Source organism: Crotalus tigris, unplaced genomic scaffold (genome assembly GCF_016545835.1).
Source record: "Crotalus tigris isolate CLP2741 ecotype Arizona unplaced genomic scaffold, ASM1654583v1 scf7180000021214.215828, whole genome shotgun sequence".
Classification (NCBI taxonomy): Eukaryota; Metazoa; Chordata; class Lepidosauria; order Squamata; family Viperidae; genus Crotalus; species Crotalus tigris.
In genome coordinates, this window is record NW_024098404.1 from 142429 (window position 1) to 163628 (window position 21200).

The window sequence follows — 21200 nt, forward strand, 5'->3', positions numbered from 1 at the left end:
CTGGACGATACGCACTTTTGTTGGCAGGGTGATGTCTCTGCTTTTTAGTATGCTGTCTAGATTTGCCATAGCTTTCCTCCCCAGGAGCAAGCGTCTTTTAATTTCTTGGCTGCAGTCCCCATCTGAGGTGATCTTGGAGCCCAGAAAAATAAAATCTGTCACTACCTCCATTTCTTCCCCATCTATTTGCCAGGAATTGAGAGGGCCGGATGCCATGATTTTGGTTTTCTTAATGTTGAGTTTCAAGCCAACTTTTGCACTCTCCTTCTTCACCCGCATCAAGAGGCTCTTTAGTTTCCTCTTCACTTTCTGCCATTAGAGTGGTATCATCTGCATATCTTAGGTTGTTGATATTTCTCCCGGCAATTTTAATTCCAACTTTTGATTCATCTAGCCCTGCCTTTCTCATGATGTGCTCTGCATATAAGTTAAATAGGCAGGGCGACAGTATACAGCCTTGCCGGACTCCTTTTCCAATTTTGAACCAATCAGTGGTTCCGTGTTCGGTTCTCACTGTTGCTTCTTGACCCGCATATAGGTTTCTCACGAGACCAAATGAGATGGTCTGGTACTCCCATCTCTTAAGAACTTGCCACAATTTGTTGTGATCCACACAATAAAAGGCTTTTGCATAGTCAATGAAGCAGAAGTAGATGTTTTTCTGGAACTCCCTAGCTTTCTCCATGATCCAGCGTATGTTTGGCAATTTGATCTCTAGTTCCTCTGCCTCTTCGAAATCCTGCCTGTACTTCTGGTAGTTCTCGATCCACATACTGCTGGAGTCTAGCTTGTAGGATTTTAAGCATAACTTTACTAGCATGTGAAATGAGTGCAATGGTGCGATAGTTTGAACATTCTTTGGCATTGCCTTTCTTTGGAATTGGAATGTAAACTGACCTTTTCCAATCCTGTGGCCACTGTTGAGTTTTCCAAATTTGCTGGCAAATTGAGTGTAGCACTTTTACTGCATCGTCTTTTAAGATTTTGAATAGCTCAGCTGGAATACTGTCACCTCCACTAGCTTTGTTGTTGCTCAGATTTTCTAAGGCCCATTTCACTTCACATTCTAGGATGTCTGGTTCGAGGTCAATGACCATCTCATTGTGGTTATCTGGGATGTTAAGCTCATTCTTGTATAGTTCTTCTGTGTAGTTTTGCCATCTCTTCTTAATCTCTTCTGCCTCTGTTAGGTCCCTGCCATTTTGGTCCTTTATCATGCCCATCTTTGCATGCAACGTTCCCTTCATATCTCCAATTTTCTTGAAGAGATCTCTGGTCCTCCCTATTCTGTTATTTTCTTCTATTTCTTTGCACTGTTCATTTAAGAAGGCATTCTTATCTCTTCTAGCTACTCTCTGGAATTCTGCATTCAATTGGGTGTATCTTTCTCTTTCTCCTTTGCCTTTCGCTTCCTTTCTTTTCTCAGCTATTTGCAAAGCTTCCTCAGACAGCCATTTTGCTTTCTTGCATTTCTTTTTCTTTGGGATGGTTTTAGTTGCTACCTCTTGTACAATGTTGCGAATTTCCATCCATAGTGCTTCAATCTTCATAAAACAATCCATATCCTGTTATTAATTTTTACCTAGTTTTTAGTTTCTCATCAATATTCCAATTTAACCTTTGATTTTTATAATTTTCAGGCTTTAGGTTATCAAGATTTCCCCTGTCTCAATTCATAACAAAATATAATATCCAAAATACACATTTTATCTATTTGAATGTAATCTTGTTCTGTTTCCTAAGAGTTATCTATTTCCCACCATATTAAATCATCTACTTAATAATACAATGTCCCCTTTAATAAATCAAAACCGTTATGCATATTGCCTGGGTTAATCAATAAATCAAACATATTCATAATAATTAATTTTCTTTTCCCTTTTAGGTCTAATTTTTAAGTATTAAACAGATAAAATCCTTATTTTCAACTAATTTTCAGAGTAATGTTGACCCTGTAGAATTCTATTTATCTTCTTGTATTTATGGCAATGGGAAGCTTTGCCTTCTGCCTCTTGCTGTTCTTACCTTATCGGATGAATTTTGGGAAATAAGTAAATAAGGACTAGAAGGGAAAGTTTGGAGAATTTTGGAAGCCCCAGTTCAACTGCTCTGGAAGCACTTTGGGAGGGGAGGCAGTCTGAAAGTTTAAGTGGAAGCTATGGCTGGGAAGACCCCCCCATATCTCAGATCTTCCTCATGCTTGGCAATGACATTATCCCATAATAGAGATAAGCGTGGAGTCCTTGGTAGTCTCTGAATTTGATTGTTTTCTTGCAGACATTTCACTACCAAACTAGATATCATCAACAGTGCTGAAAGAGAGAGGAAATTGCTCTCTGTTTATACACCAGTGGCTTGCCCTGTCAGTGCTGGTGGTAGGGTTCTTGGTGGTTGCTTGATTAGGCTGCTTTTTTATTGCTTGATTATTGATCTAGTATTAAGATGAGAGAGAGAGACAGAGAGAGAGAGAGAGAGAGAGAGAGAGAGAGAGAGAGAGAGAGAGAGAGAGAGAGAGAGAGAGAGAGAGAGAGAGAGAGAGAGAGAGAGAAAGATGGAGAGGAAGAGAGAGAGAGAAAGAAAGGGGGAGAGAGAAAGAGAGAGAGAGACACACAGAGACAGAGATAAAGACGGAGAGGAAGAGGAAGAGAGGGGAGAGAGAGACGGAGAGGAAGAGAGAGAGAAAGAAAGAGGGAGAGAGAGAGAGAAAGAAAGGGGGAGAGAGAGAGAAAGACGGAGAGGAAGAGAGAGAGAAAGAAAGAGGGGGAGAGAGAAAGAAAGGGGGAGAGACAGACAGACAGACAGACCAATGGAAGAGAATATTTGTAGTTTAGGGTTGAAATGAGGGGTCCTGGGTGCTGTCTGAGCTTGGTTGTTTTCTTACAGACGTTTCACTACCAAACTAGGTAACATCATCACTGCTAAAAGGGAATGGGGGGTTGCTCTCTGTTTGGCTTGCCCACATTGACAGGGCAAGCCACTTCTATATAAACAGAGAGCAAATCCCATTCCTTTTTTGCATTTTTACCCAATTGGCTCATGAATCATCTGCAAGAAAACAGCCGAGCTCGGAGAACGTGAAGGACCCCACAGTTTTATTACTGTGCAGTTGCCCCCCCCCCCTCATTTCTCTGCTTTCAACCTCCTCCACCCCCAGGTCATTCTGAAAGGAGGCAAGGAACGCAGCACAGGGGCGACTGGAGTCAACTCCGATTCTTCCCGATCCCACGCCATTATCCAGATTCAAATGAAAGATCCTGCAAACAGAGTGTTTGGGAGGTGAGCATAGAAGAAGTGGGAAGAACAGGCTTTGCTTGAGCTTTCCGCGGTCCTCAAAGGTGTAAGCTGGCTGGGTGTCCTTAGCAATTCCTTCAGCACACGTAGGTAATTGGGACACCTGAACATCAGCTCAACTTAGCTAGTCATTTACTAGGTGTGAGTTTTCTAAATGAATTCAAGGAGATCACATAGTTGGTTTCTACATAATGGTAAACCATCTCCAGGATTGGGAGAAGATGTCCAGACATTTTGGCAGCAGGCCATTTTCCCATTTAATTTCTGATTCTTCTTTCCTGAGCCGGAAGCATTAACACGATCCTTTACTGCTTTCATTGGTTATTGTATCTTCCTTGAAATATTGAATCAAAGAGTAGTATACTTTTTTTAAGCTGATTTGAGATAAACCTCTGTTGAAAGAAAAGTCTTCATCGTGGTCCAGTCCAAGCCAGAGATAAACAACATGGCGACTGCCTTAGAAAGAATATTGCAGTTTATTGAAGAGCCAGACAGAAAAGATGGTTCTGGCAGGAAAGAGGAGAGAGAAAAGGGCTGAGCACATGTGGGGAGTGGGTTTTTATACCCTCTGGAGCCTTTTGTTTGGAGTTGCTTCCTGTTCCTGTGGCATGAACTTTGACTGAGTCTGAGTGTGCTTTTCTGGTATTCTGATGGTGATAGGTTAATCCTATTATGACCCAAAGGTCAAATCCTGCTTCCTTGGTGCTGGGGCTAATGACTCCTAGAGTTTGGATGGGGTATGTAGATTTTAGGTCTTTGTCTTTTTAATCTCCTAGCTCCCTGGATTTACATCTGCATCTCTATAGAGCTGGTTTCTGCTTGGGGGAGGGAGACTTGGAGCTATTAAGAAAAACTGGGCATGCTTTCCTGCCTCTTTAAGATCCTTGGAGAAAATATATTTTTCTGCCCTTTTAATATTTCCTTCTCTGGGAGGGGCTGACTTCCCACACTTCAATATCCTTGAGCCAAACACAGTTTCTTAATAAATTCTACCTGGCTGTGGGAGCTGCAACTTCACTGGGCAGGTTAACATCCTGAATGTTATCTTCCAGAATCTCATTTATTGATCTGGCTGGCAGCGAGAGGGCAGCTGATGCCAAAGACTCTGACCGACAAACAAAAATGGAAGGAGCAGAAATCAATCAGAGTCTTCTAGCAGTAAGTAAACACAGGCTGAGTTCATCTGAAGCCGGTACTTTATGGGTCAAGCGTCTGTGGAGATTCTCAGTCATCCAGGTCATGGTTGTCCCAAAGATGCTTTTTTTTCACGAGGCAACTTTCTTGTTCTTTCTTTGAAGACGTTTCATTTCTTTTCATCCCAGAAGCTTCTTCCGCTCTGAGTGGATGGTGGGGAATGGAAGGATTTATACTCCTTGCAGACAGCTGGTCATTTGCATTCCTTTAGAGCAGTGGTTTTCAACCTGTGGGTCGGGACCCCATTTGGGGTCGAACGACCATTTCATGGGGGTCGCCAAACAACGCAGTCCGCCATTTTTCCCCCCCTTTTCCTTAGCTGTGCTACTCCCTTTTATTCTATTGGCTTTTGAACGCCAATAGAATAGACTCTCTTGAATAGAGTCTAATTCTATTGGCTTTCAAAAGCCAATAGGAATTGTCCAGGCTGTCTCTGCCCTGCTGAGCCCGCCAAAAGTCCCATTCTGCAAACGGTACTGCACCAGTTGAGTAGTCCTCGACTTACGACCGGTTGGGGGTCGCGGCATTAAAAAGGTTGAGAACCACTGCTCTAATTCTTTGTGTGAGGTTGCTGGTGCCCACACAATGTCTTTTCCTGCAGACATTTCATTACCCAACTAGGTACTGCCGTCAGTGCTAGAAGGGAGTAGAGTTTGCTCTCTGTGTTTATACAAGTGGCATGTAATCAAGGAACCAGCAGGAACACTCCCATCAACAGTGACAGGGCGAGCCATGACCAAGTTCAGAGTCACCAAGAACCTCAGAGTCCTCCTCCTCCTCCTCCTCCTCCTCCTCCTCCATTTCAACACCTCACTTCCTTCTAGCACTGATGATGTCACCTAGTTGGATCATGAAATGTCTGCGAGAAAACCACCAAGCGCAGAGAGCACCAAGGACCCCACAATCCTCCTCCTCTACCTTCTCCTACCCCCCCTCCTCCTCCAGTCTGCAAACCCCACTCCCTTCTAGCACCGATGATGTCCCCTAGTTGGGTCCTGAAACGTTTGCCAGAAAACCGCCAAGCTCAGAGAGCACCAAGGGCCCCCACAGTTCAACCCTGAGCTACAGGGTTTCTCCTCCATCTTCTAACCCCTTGCCCTATGAAGACCTGGACAGAGCTCTTGCAGAAAGTTGGAGGAAGAGACACAAATTGCAATGGCCTCTCATGTCTTTGGGAACTTCAGCTGTTGGGTTCAGCAGGGTTTTGTGAGGAAACGGCCCCGTGTCAATGTTGATATGTAGAGTCTTGTGTGATAACTCCCTGTTTCTTCTCTTCTGTCTCTCTAGCTGAAAGAATGCATCCGTGCGCTCGATCAGGAGCATGCTCACACTCCCTTCAGACAAAGCAAACTGACCCAGGTACTACTGGAGACTGACTCAGCTCTCAGTTTTTCCCCAAATTCTACAAACATCTCTCTCTCTCTCTCTCTTTCTCTTCTTTCTCTCATTTTCTCTCAGTCATTCTTTGTCCCATTCTCATTCATTCTTTCTCTCATTCTCTTTTTCTTTCTCATTCTCTCATTTTCTCTCTCATTCTCATTCTTTTTTCTTTCTCTTTCATTTTTCTTTTTCTCTCTTTCTCTTTCTCATTCTCTTTCATTCTCTCTCTCTCTCTTCTTTCTCTCATTTTCTCTCAGTCATTCTTTGTCTCTCGTTCTCTCTCATTCTCTTTTTCTTTCTCATTCTCTCATTCATTCTTTTTTCTTTCTCTCTTTCATTTTTCTTTCTCTCTCTCTCTCTCTCTCATTCTCTTCTTTCTCTCATTTTCTCTCAGTCATTCTTTGTCCCATTCTCATTCATTCTTTCTCTCATTCTCTTTTTCTTTCTCATTCTCTCATTTTCTCTCTCATTCTCATTCTTTTTTCTTTCTCTTTCATTTTTCTTTTTCTCTCTCTTTCTCATTCTCTTTCTCTCATTCTCTCTCTCTCTTACTTTTCAAAAATTTAAAACAGAATAACCAAGAAATACAGCGAGTCCTCGACTTACAGCGTTAACTTATTGACTGTTCAGAGTTACAATGGCACTGGAAAAAAAATGACTTAGGACCATCTTTCACACTTATGACCATTGTAGCATCTCCATGGTCACATGATCGAAATTCAGACGCTTGGCAACTGACTCATAGTTGCAGTGTGTGTGTGTGTGTGTGTGTGTGTGTGTGTCACGTGATCCCCTTTTGTGACCTTCTGACAAGCAAAATCAACGGAGAAGGCAGATTTACTTAACAACCGTGTTCCTAAATTAACAACTGCAGTGATTCACTTGACAGTGGTGACAAGGAAGGCGGTAAAATGGGGCAAAACTGACTTAACCAGTGTTTCGCTTAGCAACAGAAATTTTGGGCTCAGTTGTGGTTGTAAGTCGAGGACTATCTGTAATTAATGTACCAAAGAGCTGGCAGTAATTCTACATCTCTTCTCTCCCCGCTCAAGGTCCTGAAGGACTCTTTTGTGGGCAACTCCAAGACGTGCATGATCGCCAATGTGTCACCCAGCCACATTGCCACAGAGCACACCTTAAATACCTTGCGCTATGCCGACAGGTAAGGGTCAGAACTGGCTTAAAACCAGAGAAGATGGTGGAACTATGTCACGAGTGTCTCGGGGGACACCCTGTGCATCTTGGGGGATATATCAGGCCTCCAGACCCTCTGGAAGTTGGCCTTGTTCTGATGTAACCTCTGAGAGATCTGAAAATCATGCAGTGTTTTGAAGGCTCCAGAGAGACCCTGCTCAGGGCCCTTTTATGTGACTTCCACAGGCTCTGGAGAGGGAAAGAAGGGTAGGAGGGAGGGAGGAGAGGGGAAGGGAAGGGAGGAAGGAAGGAAGAAGGAAGGGAGGGAGGGAGGACAGGAGAGGAGGAGGAAGGGAAGAAGGAAACAGAGGAGTAAAAGGAGTAAGGGAGGAAAAGATGGAGAGAAAGAGAAAGGGAAAGAGTGGAGAGGAGGAAGGGAGAAAAGAAAGAAGGAGGGAAGGAAGGAAGGGAGGGAGGACAGGAGAGGAGGAGGAAGGGAAGAAGGAAACAATAGAGAGGAATAAAAGGAGTGAGGGAGGAAAAGATGGAGAGAAAGAGAAAGAGTGGAGAGGAGGAAGGGAGAAAAGAAAGAAAGAGGGAAGGAAGGAAGGAAGGAAGGAAGGAAGGAGCCTGTTTTATCCGGGTGTGTAATACATCAGCGGAATCAAAGGCATTTTCTGAATTTTTGACACCCCATGACCAAAATATTCACCATCACTGGTCTAAAATGATCAAGATCTCAGCAGGAGATCTTACATATAAAGCAGAATCTCCAGCTTTCGCGGGTGACCACAAAGAGAAAAGTAGCCGAGATGCCAGGATGTTTATGGAGTCTGTTTCCTAACCTGGTTCAACTTCCAAGGGCTGGAACATCTCTGAAAAACCTTGGAAAACCTAGAGCCACACAAACCCTTTACCAACCGATATATTTGTGGGCTTTCCACCGTCAGCTGCTTCTTCTGGTTGAAGGGCTGGACGGGCCGTGATTGCACTGGATGGGCCTTGCATTTTATGCTGCTGTCTCACCTGGAGACAGCTCAGCTCTGGACATCTTTCCAACAACATGAGCCCCTCTGTGAGGGAAATGGGACAGTTAAGAAGTTCGATACGTAAATGAATAACGTAATTCTTGGCTTTTTCGTTGTCAGAGTAAAAGAACTGAAGAGAGGGATGAAGTCTTGCACCCCTACGGTCAACAGGCACCGGCCAACAGGACCCACCTCCCCGAAGCGCATCCAGAATTCTCCTTACGTCCAAGTGGGGGGAAAGAGCTCTCCCAAAAAAGCCAAGCTGGGGCTGCAGCACCCTCCCGTACCGACCCCCGGGTCCAAGACGAAGACCTCTTTGCTGTTTCAACCAGCTCATCTTCCTTTCTCTTCCACTCCGAAGGGGCAGGGGTGCAAAGAACCGTCGGGAACTCCGTGGCCCGGGTGCCCCAGCCCAGAAAAAGGGATTGCATCCAAGAAGCTAGCCGAGGATCCGACGATAACTTTGGAGAAAAGCCATCTCAGGAAGGACTTGGTGGGCAGGAGAGAAGGTGGGCAGCGGGTGAAGTGTCTGAAAGTCGAACCGGTGCAAAAGCAACTGGTTTCCAGGGCTGATTTTTCCCACCACAGCTCAGATCACCTGTTGGACCACGAGGAAGACCCCGGGAGACTCTTTGCAGATCAGTGCCTTGCAGCCTGGACGGGGGCTTCCTCGCATCAGAAGGACCGCGAGCAGCACCTGCGGCTTTACCACCAGCAGTTCCAACAGCCTCCTCTCCTGCGGCAGAAGTTAAACTACCAGCCCTTGGGGAAGTTTTTAGGTCAGTACACGTCTCAAGAGATCCAGGTGAGGCCAGAGGCCCCTGGCCCTGCCCAGGTGTCCCCTCAGGGCCGGGATGACACCATGCAGCTCGAAGAGCTGGACGACAGCGACTTCAGCGAGGACTCTTTCTCCCCTGGGCCCAGTCAGAAGAAGACGGAGACGGAAGCGAGGAGGCCAAGCCACCAGAATTCCTTTTTCCTCCACCCGGGGGTCCGAGGACAGGACGGACGAGAGGAGGAGAAGCTCTTTTGTGAATGGTACGAGTTGGAGATGGAAGGAAGAGCCTTTCCAAGCGAGGAAGAGTCGGGCAGCTACGAAGAAGGCCCCAGGAGTCTGGGTGACTGGAGCGCAGGAGAAATATCAGCGGTGGGTTTTTCCCTGCACAGGGGCATCCCGGAGAAACCGTATTGCTCAGAGGAAGACGGCCTTCCAGCTAATAAGAGAAAGGATAAAGATTTGCCTGTTGAGCAGAAGTCGCCGAGCTACTCGGATCCACCTCGCGGTTGCCCCAATGGACACATCTCCCCACCAAGGAAAACCACGCAAAGTCCACCTCTCCCTGCCGTCTTACTGGAACCCCCGTGTCCCGAAAAAACGGGTCGCCCCAAAAGAGCAGGCTTTTGTGGAGCTGTAGACTTTCCCATGGACCTCACGGACGACTCGGTGGCGCCTTTGACCGTATCCTTCCTCAACTCGGGATCAGCAGGTCGTCAAGGGAAGGAGACGGCTGAAGGAGAAGCCACTGGCCCCGGCAAGGGTTGGGATGAGGACGCCGGGCGCGCTGGCGAAGGCAGGTGGCCCCCTGCCTCCCACATCTACGAAATAAATCCCTGGAGGAGGAAAAGTCAGCAGGTTCTTTCTCCGTGGGCCAAATTCACGTGGCTTCCGCAGCCTTGTCCCTCTCCAGGTGACGCTTCCCTCTTGGAAGCCACCTCAGCTTTGGGTGACTGCGTTTGTGGCTACGCTAGCGAAGATCCCCTGGCTGAACTCCTTCCTCGGCCCACGGAGGGAAGCGCCCGGCTTGGTGGAAACCTTCAGATAAGCGAATATTCACTATCCATGACGTGGCAAAGATGGCTGTTTCGTGGAGCTATTCGGATCATCTGGGGTCGGGGGGAAAGGAGGTCCCGGTGGCCCCGTGCCCCCCAGCCGGCTGAGAAGGGAGGAACGTCTCGAGTCCCAATGCCTTATCCAGCTCTGACGAAGCAGGAAGTAAACAAAGTGCCCCATCGCCATCGGATTTGTCCCACGGGCCGGCAGAGCGGCGCCATTCGGAGGAAGCCTCCAGGAAGGAGGGAACGGGGTCTCCCCAGAGCACCCACGATCAGGAAGCCCCAGTGCGAGGATTGGGGCTTGGACTCTAAGGGGACCATTGCCGAGACGGCAAAGAACTCGCCAAAGGCTGGTGAACAACTGGATTTGCTGAAGGTTCCCCCAAGGAGAAGGACGTGCTGGGAAGGTGAGTGTTCCGGATCCACTGTAGGATAGGGTTGAGGAGGCAGGCAGCCCGTCCCATTGTGTTTCCGTAGCAAAGGATCTGGGATTCGTTCAACTTGGCGTCTGCCAAACGCCGTCCGGCAACTGAGGCCGGCCTGAGTTGCAGCCATCAATAGATCCCAAGGGATTTCGGAGTTTTGTCCTGGTTACTAATCAGGTGAGTGACAGGCTTGGACTGGTCAAAGAGTAGAAACCCCCAATGGCCCTAAAACAGGGGTCCCAACCGTGGCCACTTTAAGACTTGTGGACTTCAACTCCCAGAATTCCCCAGCCAGCAGGGCTGGCTGGGGAATTCTGGGAGTTGAAGTCCACAACTCTTAAAGTGGCCACGGTTGAGGACCCCTGCCCTAGAAAGTTCCTAGGTAGCTTGTGCTGCCCAAATCTGAGAGCTGACAGTGACTGTAATACTCAAAGTGGTCCTCAACCTACGACCACAATTGGGCCCATTTTTATTGCTAAAGTGAGACCTTTGTTAAGTGGGTTTTGCTCCGTTTGATGCCATTTTTTTGCCACCGTTGTTAAGCGGATCATTGCAGTTGTTCAGTTAGCGACCCGGTGGTTGAGGGAACCTGGCGTCCGCATTGACTTGGCTTGTCAGGAGGTCGCAAAGGGGGGGTCACGTGATCCCGGGACACTGCGATCGTCGTAATTGTGAGTCAGTTGCCGAGCGTCTGAATTTTAATCCTGTGACATGTGGACGCTGCCACGGTCGTTAAGTGTGGAAAAACAGACGTATGTCGCTTTTTCAGTGCCGTTGTTGTAACCTCAAACGGTCGCTAAATGAACTGCTGTACGGGTAGTCCTCGGTTTGTGATCGCACTCAGGACCAGGATTTCCATTGCTAAGCCAGGCGGTTAAGTGAGTCACTCCCAATTTTTACACCCTTTTTGCTGCCGCGGCTGTTAAGTGAATCTCTGCCGCCGTTAAGCGAATCGTGAGGCCGTTCAGTGAGCCCAGCTTGCACCCTTGAATTTGCTTGTCAGAAGCCAGCTGGGAAGTCAGCGAAGGGCATTCCCAGGATCCCGGGACACGGCACGCATCCTAAGCACGGTTGCCGGTTGCCGAGCTCCTTGACCCGGGGACTCTGCAACGGTCATAAAACCGTGCTGGTTTTGACAAGCGTCCGAATTCCGGTCATGTGATTCGTGGGAACTCTGTCGTGAGTCATAAGCGCAGGGACCCAGTCATAAGTCCCTTTTTTCCCCCGCCGTCGTAACTTCGAACGGTCGCTAAATGAAACGGTTGTAAGTCGAGGGTTTGCCGGTAAAGCCTTTTGGTAAGCGCGCTCCCTGTCCTCGCCTCCTGCAGGCAGCTGGTCCTTCGAACCCACCGGGAACAGCTGGACGAAATGGCCGCCCTGTCTTCTCGGGAGAAAAGCTTGATCGGCAAGATGTCAGACTTGGTAAGTCTTCTGCTTGGCTGGGCATCCAGACCCCTCCAGGCTGAGCTTTGCTCCCGGGGGGTCCCATCCCACCCTGGGGTTAATTAGGCAACCCAAAACACTCAAAGAGTCATTTGGACCTGTTTCCCACCAAAAACAAAACACCGGGAGCCGCAAAACCCTTTTGATATCTAAAATGAAGATAACACTGCATATATCCTTTTTTACCTTTATTATAGGTGTGTGTGTAATACACACACACACACACACACACACACACACTAAAAATAAAAGTAAAAATATGACTCTTGGGAATATCCATACTATTAAAACAATGATCACCAAGAGAATGCTTTAAGAGAATAAAATTACAGACACACAAAGGTAAAAAAAGGATATATGCAGTGTTATCTTCATTTTAGATGTCAAAAGGGTCTCTCTCTCTCTCTGTCTCTCTCCCTCCCTCATCTCCTATCTGCCCTTGGTCTGCCACTCTCTTCCCCCACTCTCTTTCTTTCTCTCTCTCTCTTTTCCTCTCGCTCTCTCTCTCTTTCTCCCCCCCCCCATCTGCTGCTCACCGGCAAGCTTCAAGCTGTTGTCCAACAAGCTCCAGGGGTAAGAACCTCGTCTCTTTATGACTCATGGACTTCAACTCCCAGAATTCCTGAGTCAGCCTAGCTGGGCTAGCTAGCTCTCCCCTGCCTTCCTGCTCCTGCTTCCTGCAGAGACGCAGCAAAGGGAGGAGCTCCGCCCAGTAAGCTTTTCAGCTCCTCGGAGAACACTGTGAGTGCACTCTCTTTTACACAACACACAGAGAGAGAGAGAGAGACAAGCAGGGAAGCGCAATTGCCTCTCTCTGTCTCTGTCTCTCTCTGTAAAGGCAGAGGAGGCTGGGAGCCACAGGGGAAGGCTCAAAGAGCCGCATGCGGCTCCGGAGCCGCAGGTTGCCGACCTGTGAATTAGACAGCCAAACTAGTGGGTTGATAAAGGGGAATTTCCTTCCCTGGAAGAGGAAGGCCATCAAAACTTTCCTGCTTCCCTTTTCCAACAGTCAGGAGGAGGCTCCAGAGAACAGCAATCTCATATCCCTCTCCCAGTGCAAGCCCCGGGTGTATTTGTATTTGTATTTAATTTTATTTATATGCCGCCCAATCCCAAAGGACTCAGGGCGGCGTACAGAGATTAAAACAATCATAAAACAATAAAATAATACAGTCATACCGCGAGTCCGATCATATCCCACCCCCCGGGGACATCAGCCCCAGGCCTGCCGGAACAGGAGAGTTTTAACGGCTTTCTTAAAGGCCGGCAGGGTGGGAGTAGTTCGAACCTCGGGGGGAAGTTGATGCCTACCAGGGTGCCTTTATATTTATTTTATATTTCATATTTTATTTTATCATTTTACTTAAGTTTATTATTTTATTTTAGTTTTCTTTATTATTTTACTTGACTTATTTCATTTTATTATTTTATTTCATTATATATTATATTATATTATATTTATTATATTATATTATATTATATTATATTAACATTACATTAACATTACATTACATTACATTACATTATTACTTGCCACCCATCTCATCTCATAGATCAGTGATGGCGAACCTTTTAGAGACCAAGTGCCCAAACTGCAACCCAAAACTCACTTATTTATCACAAAGTGCCAGGACCACATCAGGATTGTGGTTCCCTTTGGGGGGGGCATGGGGGCAGGGCCCATTGGGTGGGCATGGCTGCGGTTGTCACAGCAAACTGGGTGGGCGTGGCTGTGGGTGGTCATGTGGGCAACTTCGATGTTGCTCATGGGGGGGGAAAGCCTGTGGTGCTGGGCAAGGTTGGGGGAGATCCAGGGGATCTCTGGCAGGTGGGGCGGTGGGCAGGAGGCCCAGCATAGATGGGGGGAGGCACACAATCCTAGCTGGGACTGGGGGGGGCATGGCGCTGATGGGGATCCAGCTTTCCCTGCTCAGGGTGGCCTTTGGCTTGCTGGGTGTGGGCATGCTCTACCACCTCTACTCAAGCTTGCTAGCTGGCCGCTTTGCCTCCTTTGTGCCTGGTGGGGCTGCCACCCTAATGGACCTATGCAAGCTGCCGGCAGTGGTGGCACGCGTGCCCACAGAGAGGGTTCTGAGTGCCACCTCTGGCACGCGTGCCATAGGTTCGCCACCCGTCATAGACCAGGGTAGGCAACCTTGGCTCTTTTATAACTCATGGACTCCCAGAATTTCTGAGCCAGCATTGTAAGTCATTCTTTTCGGTGCTGTTGTAATTTTGAACGGTCCACCAAATGAACTATTGTAAGTCGAGGACTCTCTGTACATAGCTGAACAACTTCTGTTTTTCGTTCAAACATTTCAGGCCACACGGTTTTTAACCCCGCTGTCTTTATTTCTCGCGATTCTTTTTTTCTGCCAGGAAATTGAGGACTGTCTGATGAAACTCGACGAAATACTGAGGCTGAAAGCCGAATGCATCCACCGGGCACGAAGCCGGCTGCAGCTCTGTTTTGCTGCTGCTTCAAGGGGCGCCTCGCTTCTACCGGTTTCCTCCACGTAGTAGTAGTGGAGCTCGTGAGCCAGACTGCCTACGGACGGATGGCACCTCAAAATACCAAAGAGATCCGATTGTCATGCGGCTCAGCATGTTTTAGGAAGAAGCTGAAGTTACCTGTCAGTTACACTTGGCTGATGCCCAAGAAGTTTCCTCTCCCTCCAAGCTGCTTCAAGACTGGATCTTCCAGGGTCTTGTTGAAAGAAAGGGAGGGGATATTACCTGCTCCCCAAATCATCCAGCTTTCCTAACTGGCCTCACTGTGTGGTCGGGGGAGTGTCTGAGCTGCGATCAAAAACGCCAGTGTTCGACAACAGGGAAACCCAAAGGCAGCTGCATGAATTGGTCTCTCTCCATTTCCCTGCTTAACAAAAATTCTACATGAATGCTTCAGCTCCCCTACTACCCTGAGATGCCCACCATCAAAACTAAAAGCTTCACATTCATTTGGAATTGGAAGGGCCAAAGATGGCGAAGATTGAAAGCCTGCAGGCGAGATAAAGGCAGCCTTTCCACTTGAAATCTTCACGTTGGTTCTGTTAGGTATTTGCGCTGGTGCGGATGTTCGCTGGACAAATCTCCGATTCTTACCGACAAGAGTTCCGCAGTTGTTACAAACAGCAACGGGCCGAGGGGCTTCTGCAGTTTCAAAGATCAGCAATAAAGAATATTTAAAGAAATGGTCACCTTGGGGCCGAGGATATGGATCCGGTTATCTTCCAACCTGGTGGGCCTTGAGCCTCAAATTGTCAGGAGATACACCAGAGATTGTCTGATTCTTTCCTTCTCGGGCTCCTAAGTGTTAAGGTTTAGGTGACAGAAGTAGAACAGGGCTGGTGGTCACGACGAGACAGCGATTCAGCCAGAGTTGGGAGCCAGTCACCGAGACCACCGAGAATACTATCTGGATAGGTAATAATTTGACTTCAGTTTGCCTCAACATGTAGCCCATCCTGGCTACTATTCCGACTAATTCCAATAATTGGGTGTCATTTGGTCATGGAGTTTGCAGACTATTCCCACCAAGCAGGATCTGAAACACGTCTAGTTCACCTCAAGCCTTACACGTATGTTTTAGGGCCTGGAAGGCAATGCTCACGCACACTCTTCCAATGGTAAAGAACCAGGACAATAGAAAGCGGTTGCTAAAAAGAGGAAACAGTGCTATTTTAGCAAGACTGCTAGAAATGCATACAATAGATATAAACCCAGCAGATGGACTGAGAGCAACACACCTACATTTTAAGGAGAAAAAAAAACCTGTAAAGAGAGCTTGGTTATATTGCATAAGCACTTTGCCTTACCGTACCAAAAAAAGAGTGTCTTTAAGTACCTTTAATTAAAGTGAAGGTGATTCAAATAGTTAACCATGTCGATTGCGGCAATGCTATGTGAATTAAGTTAGAATGAGTTTGAAGATGCATGTCATTTTGTAGTGACATTTAGCTTCAAAATTTGCCATAGTTGTGGACGATGTCCTTTAAATGAAGTACCCAGATCGAATGTAGTTCAATGATTTGATTGCAAGAATAATTCACAAGTGGGAAGAAGGGCTCGGGGGCGTAAGCAACTATGCCAATGTGGGGTGGCGCCAGAAATTCCCTCCAGCTTCTGACTTTCACATCAGGGAACTTTGAGTGAAAGCACAGCTGATCCTTTAGAAGAGGAATGTTGACATTTTGGGGACTGGTCACAATAGGTGGGGCTCTCGATAATTAAACATGACTTACCCATTAAATAAAAATTATTCGTGATTACTTGCCATAGATTTGGTAGTTTTTCTTTTGATGATTTTTTTTACACACAGTTCTAAGAGGATGAACGGGGGCCTTTTATGCAATCACATTTTTCTCATCTTTATAAGCTGTTTCAAGAATCTACTGGTTTATAGACAGTATTTCACTCTCTGAAGCTTTATGATGGGTGTGAACGTTCCCTGCTCCAAATTCTGACACGGTCCCAGCCCCAAGTAGACTGGTGTAGATTCTGCATTATCTTTTTTTCCCCTTCCTTCCCCCCCCCAAAAGCACTTTCTACATGTTTTGTTTGTCACTGTATTTTTTTTATCTTTGTGGAGTTTTTTAATGTTTGTTTTTGGTCAGTACAGATACTCACCTTACAACCACAACTGAGCCCCAAATTTATGTTGCCAAGTGAGAAATTTGCTGGCCCAGTGCTGTAATCGTAAACAACCTAACTGAAAGTCACCTTAATGAAGTGAGTTTTGCACCATTTTACTTTACTTTACTTTACTTTACTCATTTATTAGGTGTATTGCTGCAGATGATAAATTAGAAACACTGTTATTAAGTGAATCTGGTTTCGCCAACTGACTTTGCTGGACAGAAGGTTGACAAAGGGAATCACATGACTCTGGGACACTGCGACCCTCATAAGTATGAACTAGTTGTCAAGCATCCAAATGTAAATCTCATGATTATGGGGCTATTGCAATGCTCGTAAGTGCGAAAAATGGTTATGTCCCTTTTTTCAATGCCGTTTTAACTTCAAACCTGTACTTTCAAAACAATTAAAAAAAAAAAAGTGGTCTACTTTGTGCCCAGGCCGTCTAAAATGGATGGCTTTCTATTAGTTATTTACAATTACAAATTTATATTTTTTTAACAAAGTAACTAGGCCAGCAAATTCTCATAGGCTCTATAGCAGCTTGCAGATCCCCCTCCAAAGGGCTAAAAAAAAAAAAAAAACCCAGCAAGTAAACCCTAACCAGGTTTCATGGGGTGTTTATCCCAGAAAACTGATTCATGATTACTCAGTAAAAAAAATGCCCTTGTGATGCAGGAAATGATGGGTAGAGTACAGGAAATGACTCGGTGAGAAAAATGTTCTTCTTCTTCCCAGGTTCAAGTTCCATTAGTGCTGGGTTAAGGACCTAAAAAACCACGAGCTTGACAGGCTTAACTCTAAAGAAACATCTTGGGATTTACAGAATTTTATTATCTTATAATTAACCGTCAGTCCTCGACTTACGATCTGGTTTTGAAGTTCAGACACTACATGATCACACATTGGATGCTTGGCAAGTTGACTTAGCCTTTCATCCCTCCGAGGTCGATAAAATGACCCACATTGTTGAGGACAACAGGCTGACTCTATAGAGGGCTGTAAAAGGCCCTATTGCGATATAGATGGATGGATGGATGGATGGATGGATGGATGGATGGATGGATGTAGAGCCCTGGTGGCACAATAGTTAGAATGCAATATTGCAGGCTATAATTCTGCCAGCAGTTTGATCCTACCTGGCTCAAGGTTGACTCAGCCTTCCATCCTTTCCAGGTCAGTAAAATGAGGACCCTGATGGTTGGGGACAACAGGGTTGTCAGTTTAGCTGACTCTGAACTGCTCAGAGAGGGCTGTAAAGCACTGTGAAGCAGTATATAAGTCCCAGTGCTGATGAGATAGATAGATAGATAGACAGACAGACAGACAGACCAGACAGATCAGACCAGAAAGACAGACTGCCCTGGTGGCACAGAGGCCAGAATGCCATATTGCAGGCTAATTCTGCCAATCGCCAGCAGTTTGATCCTGCCTGGCTCAAGGTTGACTCAGCCTTCCCTCCTTCCCAGGTCAGTAAAATGAGGACCCAGATTGTTGGGGACAACAGGCTGACTCTAAACTGCTCAGAGAGGGCTGTAAAGCACTGTGAAGCAGTATGTAAGTCCCAGTGCTGATGAGATAGATAGATAGATAGATAGATAGATAGATAGATAGATAGATAGATAGATAGATAGATAGATAGATAGACAGACAGACAGACAGACAGATCAGGCAGACAGATCAGACAGATTAGACCAGAAAGACAGACTGCCCTGGTGGCACAGAGGCCAGAATGCCATATTGCAGGCTAATTCTGCCAATCGCCAGCAGTTCGATCCTGACTGGCTCAAGGTTGACTCAGCCTTCCTTCCTTCCCAGGTCAGTAAAACGAGGACCCAGATTATTGGGAGGGCCAGATGCTAACATTGTAATCCGTTCACAGAGTGTTGTGAAGCACTGTGGAGAGGTAGATTAAATCTTAAGTGCTATGGCTATTGGCAACCGCACGGCATTTACAGGCATGGGCAGCCTCCCACAATCATGCAACCGCAATTTAGGAGTTTCTGGCTGAAACCAAAGTTTACTTTCAGTATCCGATTAAAAAATGCCCCTTGTGGACAGTGGATTTGCTTAACAACGGCAGTGGCTCACTTAAGAACCACTGCAAGAAAGCTTGTAAAAAGCAGACCTGTCAAGGGTGACCCTGCTTCACATCCCAACTTTCAAGGTTCCCCTTACAGTCATTAAGTCGAGGGACACCTGTAGATATGGAGGGCAACTCTCTTTAAATCTCAGATAACGAAACTCCAGAGGGCAAAGTCTAGCAGTTCTTTCAAAGAGACAGACAGCTGTCATGAGATGGACTGTTGAACAATATTGGCAATCCCTTATTTTAGGACAGTGTTTCTCAACCTTGACCATTTTAAGGCATGTGGACTTCAACTCCCATTGTTGGCTGTGGAATTCTGGGAGTTGAAGTCCACATGCCTTAAAATGATCAAGGTTGAGAAACACTGTTTTAGGATGAAGGAAAATGACTCGGTGATTTGGGCACTTTATTTAGCAAACAATGCTAAATATTCACAGCATGCTAATGGGGAAATCATTAAACCTGGATTTTCACAAAGGAAAAGTGAGAGTAATCTCTCCTAAAGCCTGAGGACACTACGAGCCACATTTTAAGATTTTTATTAGTTATCTTTCTGCAGAGCCAAAATACTTAGCAAATTACTTCCGAGGTTCAAGACTGCTTTTATATATATATATATATATTTATGAATTTAAATCTTTAAACATGTACAATGCAATACTTTTTTGCTATCAAAACCCAAAGTCTCGTTCCTAGACTAGATTAATAATTATAACTGCGAGAGAGAAAAAAAACTGAACCAACGCAGTAAATATTATATAAAGAAAGTGCTTGAGAGACAGACCCCCCTCAATTTCACACGGTTATGATAAAAACTGACAGTCACTTCATTTCTCCAGAAGGACGTGGCTTAAACAGGATCTCAACCAGCTCAGGCAGGACAGATCCAAAAACTCCTGGGTCAGATAGACAGAAAAGCTGAGGGGCAAAAGATTTCACAGCTTATTATCTGAGTTTTTTTGGGGGGGGGGCAGAACTGGCAGACACTCATGAGCAGCCAGGGCCGCCGCGCCTGAGAAATCCGTACCGTTTCTCTCTGGGGCGTGTAAGCAGCCGTTAGTGAACCAGTGTTGCACTAAGTTACTAAGTTCCTCCTTTTGGCCCTCCCCACCTTGAGTAAAAACTGACTCTTCCATTGCACTTCTATCGAACAGATTAAAAAGAGTCAAATGTTGCGGTACGAGCAGGCACACAAATGACAGCAGTTGTAAGGAACTCAAGCGCAGTTCGTTGTCAAGAGTCGGGTTGATGCTTCTCTGAGTCCGGTACAAAGGGACTGGGAAGAGTGTGTGTGTGTGTGTGTGTGTGTGTGTGTGTGTGTGTGTGTGTGTGTCAGGGACAGAATGGGGGTGGGTGGGTATCGGGAGGATAAAAACTAGCCTGACACCATCTGTACAACTCAGTCCAGAGTCTCTGGCCTATCCAAAGAAAGAAACGTGGGGAAGGGCACTTAAAACTTTAATCGAAGAAAGCAGTTTGGACTCTCTTTTGGGTGGGCGGGCACAGCTGACCAGAGTGAGGGCATGGCAAGGGACCAGCTCTTTCGGCTGCGACAGTATCTCGAACCCAGGATCCTCGTGGCATAATCCTTCCCGCAGCACCAGACAGACCCAGCTGGCGATGGCAGGGTCCGGTGGCCAGAAGCAGCGAGGGGGCTGCCCTGCTCGCGTTTTCAGCTCGCTCCCGCTCGGGTCATTAAATCTTCCAGGGCGTTGTCTTGGTCGTTGTTGTGTAATAGCAAAGCTTCTTTAATGTCTTTCAGTTTGAATCCCATTTCTTGAAATTTGCTCATGAGCTGGAGAATCTCGGTGGCCTGAGAAAGGAAAAAAAGGGAAACAGGATAGTTTACGGGAATCTTGGGTCACTGAACTTTTGGCTTTGGGAGGCCCAAGGTGGTGAAAAAGATGACCTGGAGGGACTTCACATCAGGAGTGTCCAAGCTTGGGAACTTTAAGACTTACGGACTTCAGCGCCCAGAATTCCCCAGCCAGCCATTCTGGGAGTTGAAGTCCACAATAGGACTAGCAATAGCAGTTAGACATAAATACTGCTTCACAGCGCTTTACAACCCTCTGTAAGCGGTTTACAGAGTCAGCCTCTTGCCCCCAACAATCTGGTCCTCATTTTACCGACCTCGGAAGGATAGAAGGCTGAGTCGACCTTGAGCTGGTCAGGATCGAAGTCCTGGCAGTGGGCAGAATCAGCATGCAATGCTGCATTCTAACCACTGGGAGGGAAGGAAGGGAGGGAGGGAGGGAGGGAGGAGGAGGGAAGGAAGAGGAAAAACAATAGCAATAGCTCTTAGACTTATATACCACTTCACCGTGCTTTACAGCCCCTCTCTAAGCAGTTTACAGAGTCAGCATATTGACCCCAACAATCTGGGTCCTCATTTTACCGACCTCGGAAGGATGGAAGGCTGAGTCAACCTTGAGCTGGTCAGGATTGAACTGCCAAACTGCTGGCAGCCAGGAGGCAGCAGAAGTAGCCTGCAGTACTGCATTCTGACCACTGCGCCACCAAGTCTTAAAGTTCCCAAGTTTGGAGACTTGCTGGCTAGGGTATTCTGGGAGTTGAAGTCCACAAGTCTTAAATGTTAGCATATAAAAGTAAAAAAGTTGAGGTTGCAATGTTATTGTTTTATTGCGCCAAAAAGAGCCAGAAATCAATGCTTTGCTTTCTTTCCCATCTTTCCCCCTTCCCTTTTTTCTTCCCCTATTCTTCCACTGTTTTCATGTTTTCCTC

General features: G+C 46.5%; 2 protein-coding genes across 5 annotated transcripts in view; one reads left to right on the top strand and one right to left on the bottom strand.

Annotated features, from left to right (window-relative positions):
• Nucleotides 1–16253, top strand: part of KIF24 (kinesin family member 24) — a 39122-nt gene extending 22869 nt beyond the window's left edge. Inside the window, exons 8-15 of the mRNA XM_039369737.1 lie at nt 3155–3276; nt 4344–4449; nt 5773–5844; nt 6918–7027; nt 8148–9916; nt 10216–10267; nt 11614–11707; nt 14108–16253. Coding sequence (XP_039225671.1) covers nt 3155–3276; nt 4344–4449; nt 5773–5844; nt 6918–7027; nt 8148–9916; nt 10216–10267; nt 11614–11707; nt 14108–14248 — 2466 coding nt within the window. The 3' untranslated portion in view covers nt 14249–16253. The remainder of the gene's footprint in view (nt 1–3154; nt 3277–4343; nt 4450–5772; nt 5845–6917; nt 7028–8147; nt 9917–10215; nt 10268–11613; nt 11708–14107) is intronic.
• A 2725-nt stretch (nt 16254–18978) lies between these two features.
• Nucleotides 18979–21200, bottom strand: part of UBAP1 (ubiquitin associated protein 1) — a 44880-nt gene continuing 42658 nt past the window's right edge. For all 4 annotated transcript variants that reach the window (XM_039369745.1, XM_039369746.1, XM_039369744.1 and 1 more), the window contains exon 7: nt 18979–20268. In XM_039369745.1, coding sequence (XP_039225679.1) covers nt 20128–20268 — 141 coding nt within the window. In that variant the 3' untranslated portion in view covers nt 18979–20127. The remainder of the gene's footprint in view (nt 20269–21200) is intronic.